The 9760-nt window shown below is 38.4% G+C and overlaps 1 protein-coding gene across 2 annotated transcripts in view; it reads left to right on the top strand.

The window, feature by feature from the left end:
- FNDC3B (fibronectin type III domain containing 3B) overlaps positions 1–9760 on the top strand; it is a 362808-nt gene that overhangs the window by 310686 nt on the left and 42362 nt on the right. For both annotated transcript variants that reach the window (XM_023213445.3, XM_023213446.2), the window contains exon 22: positions 4113–4393. In XM_023213445.3, the coding sequence (XP_023069213.1) occupies positions 4113–4393 (281 nt within the window). The remainder of the gene's footprint in view (positions 1–4112; positions 4394–9760) is intronic.

The following is a 9760-nucleotide window of genomic DNA, read 5'->3' as shown; positions in this document are numbered from 1 at the left end:
CAAAGCTGCATTATAAAAGATACATCAAGAAGAATAGAACCTGCATAATAATCTTGCGTCCTTGTATTAACAGGAGTAGAAATATATTTTCAAATGTCTGTACTTATTTATAATAAAATGAGTCAGATCTTATGAAGGGAGTACTACTTTTAAAATTACCATTGCCACGCTAAAGGACTATTGCCAGGAAAAGGATCTGTTCAACCTGTATCGATTTATTGTTATTTGTGGATGAAATATGAACTATTTTCATTCAATATGATTACAAAGTCAAGTTAAATGCCAATATTTTTTGAATATTTGGCACCTTAAAAATGTAAATATCGGCCGGGCATGGTGGCTCACACTTGTAATCCCAGCACTGTAGGAGGCTGAGGCCAGCTGATTGCTTGGGCCAGGAGTTCGAGACCAGCCTAGACAACCTGGCAAAACTCCTCCTCTACAAAAAAAAAAAATACAAAAATTAGCCAGGCACCTGTAGTCCCAGCTGCTCAGGAGCCTGAGGCAGGAGGATCACTTGAGCCAGGTCAAGGATGTAGTGACCTGTGACTGCACCACTGTACGCCAGCCTGGCAACAGAGTGAGAGCCTGTCTCAAAAAAATAAAATAATATAAAAATGTATTATAATAACTATACTGTGTTTTACAGAAATTTGGTGGAACATTTCTTGTTTTGCTCGGGAATTTTGGAATTTTTATATTCTCAGGACTGTTTTAATTAAGTGCTGACGTAATTCCATTCATAGAGCATGTTGTATATTATAGGCATACTATTATTTATAAAAAGTCGATTTTGAATTAAATTTCATTTTAAAACTGTTAATAAAAAGTGGTATAAATCAAATGTTTTCTATAGACCCGGGCTAGTTAAAAGAAGGTAGGATCCTGGAGTAGAAAAAGAACATTAGAAGAATTGGTAAGATTCTGATTAGGTCTGTATGTTAAGAGTATAGTACCAGTGACATTTTTTTTATTTTTATTTTTATTTTTTGGGACGGAGTCTCCCTCTGTCACCCAGGCTAGAGTGTAGTGGCGCTATCTTGGCTCACTGCAACCTCCACCTCGCGGGTTCAAGCGATTCTCCTGCCTCAGCGTCCTCAGTAACCAGGATTACAGATGCCTGCCACCACACCTGGCTAATTTTTTGTATATTTAGTAGAGATGGGGTTTCACCAGGTTGGTCAGGCTGGTCTCGCACTCCTGACTTCAGCTGATCCACCTGCCTTGGCCTCACAAAGTGCTGGGATTATAGGCGTGAGCCACCATGCCTGGCCACCAGTGATAATTTCCTGGTTTTAATCATTATTCTGTAGTTCTGTAACATGTTGGTCTTCGGAAAAGCAGAGTGAGAGATAGATAGAAATTTCTCTGTACTATTTTTGCAACTTTTCTGTAAGTATTAAAATAGTACCCAATAAAAAGGTGTTTGAAAAAATAGAGAAAATACTATTGTGTTCATAATTTTCCCAGTGGGAAGGAAGGAAGTGTAGCTCCTACTGCTGGCCTGATACTCTGCCAGGATTTTACATATTAACCTATTTAATCTTTACAGTAATTCTATGAAGTAGACATTACTGTCCCCATTTTACAGCTGAGGAAACAAGCTCAGAGAAATTAACTTACCTAAGATCACACAGTTGTTAAATGATGGAATCAAGGTTTGAACTAAGCTCCAACTCCTAAAAGCCATGTTCTTGTCCTTCTGTGATATGGTGATACCAAACCCTAGTTGATACAGACATTGGGTTCCATGATATCCTATTTTTCTGCCTCTGTGATACATTTATATCAGTACCAAAATCTCAAAATATATACTCATAAAATAATTTGTGATGTTAAAATTTTTCCAAAAAGAGTTAAGATGTTGAGGTATTGTAATGAAACAGAAATAGATATGACAAAATATTACAGTAGAGTTTCAACTGTGATTTAATAGCAAATAAATGCTTTAAGCCTGCTTCTTTGAAATTAACAAAGGAGTTATAAGTTTTGTTTTAGACCTTGATTTAAGAGCTCAAACTTAGCCGGGTGTGGTGGTGTGTGCCTGTGGTTCCAGCTACTCAGGAGGCTAAGGTGGGAGGATCGCTTGAGCCTAGCAAGCAGAGGTTGCAGTGAGCTGAGATTGTGCCACTGCACTCCAGACAGAGACAGACCCTGTCTCAAAAAAAAAAAAAAAACAAAAACTCAAACTCCTTTAGTTTTTTAATTTGACCTCATAAGCTGTCCAGTACACTAAATGAAAACTAAGTTTTAGAGTACATTCACTTTTGTAAGAAAGCTACCAAATGTTTTTCTCTTTATAAGAAAGAAAATCTTTTTGATAACATTTATTGAACACATACTCTGTATCAAGTACAGTTGCCAGAAATAATACAACAGTGAGCCAGACAGGCAACTTTGCCGTTATGTAACTTGCATTCTAATCAGAGGAGTACTATATACTATGTCGGTGATAAGTGTCATGATGTAAAGTACAACAAAGAAGGGAAATAGGAAATGTGAAAGACCACAGGGGAAGGATTACAAGTTGAAATGTGTTCAGAGAGGGCTCGCTGAACAGGTTTCACCTACAGACCTTCTCTCAAATGAAGGTGATTGAGTGAGCTGTGCAGATGTCTAGAGAAAAAGCTTTCTGGACAGGAGGAGCAGCCAAGTGCAAAGGCTGTGAGGAGGCAGCAAACGGTGTCCCTGTGGAGCAGCGGGGAAGACAGTGTAGCTGGAGCAGAGTCAGTAAAGGGGAGAGTAGCAGGCAATGAAGTCACAGTGCTAATGGGTTTTTGAAGGGGAATGGTAGTGAACAGCAGATCGTATAGGGTTCTGTGGGGTTTCATAAGAACTTCAAAGTTTATTCTGAATAAGATGGAAGCCCACTGAAGGAATTTGAACCAAAAATCCCGATTCATATTTTCACTGAATCACTCTGATTGCTGTGAATGTAGATTATTGGGCAAGGGCTGACATAGACTGCTAGGAGGTCATTGGAATAACCAATAGGAGAGACTGTGGTTGGACTAGAGTAATACAGGATATGCTGATGGCCTGGAAAGGGGCATGAGAGGAAGAAAGGTGTCCAGGGATGACTGAGTTATGACTTGAGTGCTCTGAAGGATGAGGGAAACCTCAGGAGATGCAGTCAGGTTTTTGTAAGGAGGGATGGGATGGGGATGAGGAGCTGTGTGGACATTTGAGTTTGAGAGGCCTGTTGGACATGCAAGTGGAGATAATCAGTGGTTGAATACAGAAACCCTAGACCAGTATTCAGAGCAGGAGTGTGGGCTGCACATGCAAATTTGGGAGTAGGTTATCAGTGGTGTTTACTCCTTGAGACAAGGTGACATCTCCAAAAGTTTGAGTAGAGGTAGAAAAGAGGAGGTAGCCAAGTACCAAGTGCTGATACTCACCAGTGTTAAGAGATCAGGGTGATGGTAGCAAGCAGCAATGGTGATTGAGAGGCAGCAGCAGCAAGTAAGGTAGGAGGAGAAATAAGTGTGGCATCTTGGAGACCTAGTGATGAATAAGCATTTGAAAGATCTGGGAGTGATTAGGTATCAGCTCTTGCTCTTGGGTAAAGTCAGATGAGTGCTAAGGATTGACTTCAGGGATGAGTTTATTATTCATGTGGAAGATAGAAGATGCCTCTTCCTATTGCTATTCCAGGACAGCTCTAGACTTAAAAGTCAGATGAACTGGATTCTGGTCCCAGCTTTGCCTCTAAATCTGAGGCCTAAGTTATCTAATCTGACTCTGAGTTCCTGTCTCTGTAAAAGGCAGATAAGAATACCTACCATTTAAGATCTACCATAGTGGGTTATTATGAAGATCATGTAAGATGATGTATAAATTGAAATAGGTCATGCAAATATATAATATTATTTTTAAATTATTTTTCATAAGAAACAATGGTGGCCATATTTTGCTTTAATAATGGAAAAAATGTGGTTGGCATGTTTTGGAAGGTGGTCATCAGACAGTAGACATTTTCTAGGATTTACTTCTACCTGCATGTCTGGAAATGTGTACTACTTTAGATTTATTTAATGGCAGCTAACTCAGGGGCATCAAAATGTGCTAATGGTGTAATATGGCCTTTGTCTTGCTGTTCTGTTTTGTAGGCCTTCAATCAAGCAGGGGCAGGGCCATACAGTGAACTTGTCCTTTGCCAGACACCAGCGTCTGCCCCTGACCCCATCTCCACTCTCTGTGTCCTGGAGGAGGAGCCCCTCGATGCCTACCCTGATTCACCTTCTGCGTGCCTTGTAGTGAACTGGGAAGAGCCGTGCAATAACGGATCTGAAATCCTTGGTTACAACATTGATCTAGGAGACACTAGCATTACCGTGGGCAACACTACCATGCATGTTATGAAAGATCTCCTTCCAGAAACCACCTACCGGTGAGTGCAGGGGAGTAGAAATCTGCATCAACACATCAGCACTTGGGGCTCTAAGTAAACCACTGGGGGAAAATGACCAAGTGAATGTCATCTCCTAGCTGTTTCTAAGAGCCCAGATGTCCAGGGTATTGTCTCACCTTGATCCCTCAGGCCAGAAGACCTGTGAAAAAGCCACATGGGTTCAGGGACTCACTGGACGGTTTTGTGTCCACTCTGACCCACACCCGTCTCTACCCCAGAGTGGACTCAAATCCTCAAGTCAGTCCTCTGAACACTCAAGTCAGAAATTATAAAAGGTCTTTGGCAATATGTTAGCCCAAGAATTTGGCTTCTTCCAGACATTGTGCCAACCTTAACAGTGGCTTAAATGATGATAAAACTTTTAAGATTTCTAAAAGGATGGCATTGGAGATATGTTGACTTTTATTAAACAACCTATGGTTGTTTAATGACTTCTAAAAAAATATCTAGAGCTCAAGGGTTCAACTGAGGGAACACTGTTTACTAAGAAAATGCCAGGTAACCACTGAAATTATCAAAAATATCTTCCACATACCAGAAAGCACCTCAGAGGATAGTTCTGTTATGAAGAAGATGAAATGATTTAGTAGTGTAGGAACTATGGAAAGGTGAGCTTAGATTTGAATAGTAAAACCTCAAGACCCTATTTTAAAAGTATTTAATGAATGCAGCATAAATAATTTAATTCAGTATTATTATGCCAAGGCTAGTACATTGAGCTGAATGTGAAAAGAAACTCACGTTGGGAGAATGCCACCTTTTCCTTATAAGAGAGCTTTGAAGATACCATTTTAGACAGATGGCAATTTAATAGCTTTAGAAAAGGCAAATGTTTGGTCCTAGTCATACAGTTGATCTTGGCAAAAAAAAAAAAACACCAAAAAACAAAAAAAAACTTTAAACAGTCTTTGCTGGCCAATCAATAAATTATAAATTGGACATTACATACTTGAGGTAAAAACAATTCATACTTGCTTTTTCTTTTACACCTTGAAGTAGAGGCTGATTTTTCAAAATAATAGCCTACCAAATGAATGAAAATCAATCAAAACCTTTTGTTCAATATCATTCTATACTAGTTTGTTTTATTTCTGGTTAACATGTAGGACAATTTTACATACCCATTTCTGTTTGTATACAAATAGACAAAAAATTTCAAATATGAGTTATCATATTTAAATTGTTTCCAATTTTAATCCATTGTTCACTTAATCTGAATTACATTTTGTGAGTCAGTACTTATCATTTAATAATAGTATATTTTATATTTTATATCATGAAATCATAAACTAAATATTAGGGACCAAGTTCAATTAATATTTTTACCTGCTAATGTTTATAACTAAGATATTGGTGTGCCTGTATCAGTAAATGAGTATTTTTTCAATAAAGAAATATAAACAATAAAAAAATAATAATTCATACTTAAGATCAACCAGTTTACAGCTTTAGGAATTTTAGTTTCTATAGCACACAGTTGGGTATACTATGTAGTATTAATAGAACTATGTTCAAACCACAGTCTTGTTTTATGTTTCAAAAACCTAATTGCAATAATTACAGTGAAATACAGAATGAGTATTTCAAGGAACCAAAGGTATAATTTTGGCCCAATCAACTTTTACTTCACCTTTTTTCTGTCCTATAAATTGGTTAAAATATAAGTGAACAGATCATGATGTTCTAGATAAAAACATGTGGAATGAAACATTTTAAGCAGACCATGGAGCTTGGATAAAAGACTTGTTTCTGTTTCTTTTGTTTGATTTTCTTTTCTTTTTTTTTTTTTTTTTTTTAAGCCTTCAGCAGTTACATATTGTTCTCATACCAAGCTTCTTCTTTCTCTGTGTTGCCAGGACGGGGTTGTACACCTCTCTAGTAAATGTACTAATGTGAAAAAGCTTTTCCAATGGATCGGTCATTTCTCCATGGGTGCTATTAAAGCAAACTACCCATTGGCTTGCTGACACACTCTGTAGAAATTTCAATTCTGTAGGAATTACAATGCTACTTTTAAAGGCATTCCTTTAAATTTATAATTGAGATAGAAATTGAATTTGTCCTTTAGTTTGAAGGAAAACAAGATTATTAAAAATGAAAACCTAACTTTGCTTTGTATGCTTCCAGCCAACTAGTCGTAGATTTGGCAAGATAAGAGGGTCATGGGATCACCTGGTATCACTCCTTCCCATTCCTTCTATGGCTTGAGCATCTTCAGTGACAGGAGCAGTGGTTCTAGCTTCCACTCACCAGGCAGTCCATTCTATTTGTGGATAAACCTCCCTATATCTAAATCTATTTATGGATAAACCTCTCTATATCTGAATCTATTTGTGGATCAACCTCTCTGTATCTGTATCTATATCTAAAATCAACTGCTGGCCTTAGAACTTCCTCAACAACAGTGATTCTCGAAGTGTGGTCCTTGGACCAGTAGCATTAGCATCATCTGGGAACTCGATAAAATGCAAATTATCAGGCTCCACCCCAAACCTACTTAATTAGAAGATCTAGGGGTGGGGCGTAGCACTTTGTGCTTTAATGGCCTTTCAGGAGATTTTGATGCTTATGAAAGCTTGAAAACCTCGGCCCTAGAGCAGCGATTCTTAAATGTCAATGTATATAAGAGTTGCCTGGAGAACCTTTTCAAAATACAGGTGTCTGAGCCCTACTCCTGTAGACCGCACTTGGCCCCACAGGGGGCCTAAACATCATTATGTTATAATGACAGCTGTCTCTTATTTAACCATCCCACCATCATTTACACTGTCTTCACTAGCATAGGTTTTCTATAACTGCCTCCATCCTCTTTGAGTGTTTTTAGGTTTTTGGTGGGCTCTCTGACATACAGTGCCCGTACCTCCAGGAATGGTCTGGTTGACTGGCTCAGAGCAGACCAGGACTATTGCCTTCCTTGTTCTCCATGCTGAGCAGTTAGTGAGATTGCCTGAGATTACTTTTTTTAAACAACCTTATTATATGCCCGACTCATACTGAGCTGTTTAAGTTTAACAAAACTTAAAGTAGATTTGTTTGTTATGCTCATTTGTACTCCTTTTGCTAAGTACAAAAGGCTTAAAAATAACATGTATTGAGCCCTTACTATATGGTACGCACTATGTTAGGCTGCCAAGAAAAGTGAATCATAAATCATTTTGTCATAACAAGGTGAGGTGGGCTTTACTAGGAGACAAGTTCTGAGTAGTTCAGTGGTAGCAGACTGGAGTCAGGCAGCCTAGACTTCAATCCTATCCCTCTTTTATTGTCTCTGCAAACTTTAGGAAGTTATTTAAGCTCTCTGTGCCTCAGTTTCCTGACCAGTAAAAAGGGGATAATAATTTTCACTACTTAACAGAGTTGTTAGGTATTGTAGATAAGACGTCAGGTACCTAGTATGGGGCCTGACACATAGTAAATAAATTATCAGAAAATCTATTGTTAATATTTGGTAGGGAAGAAATGAACTGAAAGATGGGTCATAACCAGATTATAGGTAGAGATCTCATCTGTAGAAACCTGGCATTATCCTTCAAGGTTTTTTTTTGCCTCCAGAGCAGGGTATGAGAAGAGCAAGTCTCAGTGCCTGGAGCTGGAATGGTGGCATTGGTGTCAAAGGAGCTTTCAGGAGCAGGAGCTTGGTGGGAGGCCAGTTCCGACTCCCCTCTCCAGGAAGCCTGCTATGAATAACTTGACTCTGAGCCCATCTTTTTCCCGCCAAAAGGGATTTTCTGTGTTTGCTATTATTTCATACTTCAGATGTTTTCTGATGATGATTCTCTTCTTTCATATTTTTCTTCATTAGATGATAGTCCAGGGCAGGGCTGTTGTAAAAGCCAGCCCGTCTTCTGCTTCTCAGGCCTCTCCTACCCTAGCCCCTTCAGCTGCGGGCCCTCTCAGTCTCCTTCATACCCACACTCTCGACATCCTGAGTTCTGGGATGGCCAGTCCTGATGAGGGAAGTCTTCCCAGCTAAGGATGGTTTGTTTCGAAAGTCATTCTTCTTTTAATATATTTTGTAGTAGTAATTTGATTATGTATATAAAGTGCATTGCAGAAGGCTATGATCTTCTAAAGCAGGAGTGTATTTAGCATATAAAATTTGATCCTTTAATAGTGGATTTTTAATCAAAATTTATAAAGAATGTGGTTCTTTATTTGATTTGTTTAATCAATAATATTAGTATATTGATGGATATTGCAGACTCCCGGAAACATGAAGAGATTTTTCACATCAGCCTGGCCAAGATAGAATTTGCTTGGGGTTACATCACTTCTCCAAATTGGAAAGGAAAATGCTACTTCCCTTGTACTTAATTTGCAGAGCTGAAGATTTTTTAAACAGACATAATGCAAATTAAACAAAACAAAGAGACCTGCAGATTTTATCTAGGTTTCAAGATTAGCATGTTACTTGAGCTAAAAAGAAAACTTCTCAAGTTTGGGTTTTGGATAGACTCTAATTAATTTAATAAAACTTAAAACTCAATTTTTATTTTCTGAGGTGAATTCTTGGAGTGATTCCTCAGATTAGTGTTTTGCCCATTAGTCCAATGTCACCTCTCACTGAATTAGGAAATTATTTTCACATACTGTGTTTTTCACCCTAAACCAAAACAAACAGTAACTGCCTCAGTCCTCATTCAGCTGTCTCAGCCTCCCATGCTCAGAGGCCTTATATTTTCCCCATAATGCAACATCATTTCATTCTATTTTATCAGTTCCTCAATAGTTTTCCATTTTAAATGTTACATCATCATTAGAAACAATTAATGTTAGCTCAGTGCATCAGCTATACACGTAAATGTTCATGTATTTTCGCTGAAACAAAATGTGTTTTTGTCAAAATGTAGGATAGGTTGAATTGAGCATTTTAAAATCCAGATAGTTGATTTCAGGGCCAGATGCTGCTTGAATAAAGTGAAGTAAACTTGTTGACTCTTCTAAATGCCTGCTTCCTTGGCAGACGGTCATTGTTGAACTGAAAGTGTGGTTTGAATTAAACATGATTATTTGGTGGGATTTGTAGCCATATTTGGTCCCTGTTACGATATGACAGTATGATATGCCAGACACACAGGGCCTTTGCACCTAAAGGGAGTCCCGTTCACGCCTGGATCTAATGTGTGTCTGACACAACCTTGCTGAGCTGCAGTTTCTTCACTTGTAAAACAGACAAGGTAGCTCCTACCTTATGGGGTCAGCATAGAAATCAGAGATAATATTGTAGACGTCAAACCTAGCTTTCAACCCCTAGTGGCCACTCTGTCATTTAACCTCTCTGCTTTTAACTTTGGTTTCCTCATCTCTAAAAGCAGATGTAATAGTACTTCCCACTCTGTAGTGCAT

This window comes from Piliocolobus tephrosceles, chromosome 2 (genome assembly GCF_002776525.5).
Source record: "Piliocolobus tephrosceles isolate RC106 chromosome 2, ASM277652v3, whole genome shotgun sequence".
Classification (NCBI taxonomy): Eukaryota; Metazoa; Chordata; class Mammalia; order Primates; family Cercopithecidae; genus Piliocolobus; species Piliocolobus tephrosceles.
The sequence above is the reverse complement of the archived record's forward strand: the minus strand, read 5'-3'. Positions and strand labels throughout refer to the sequence as shown.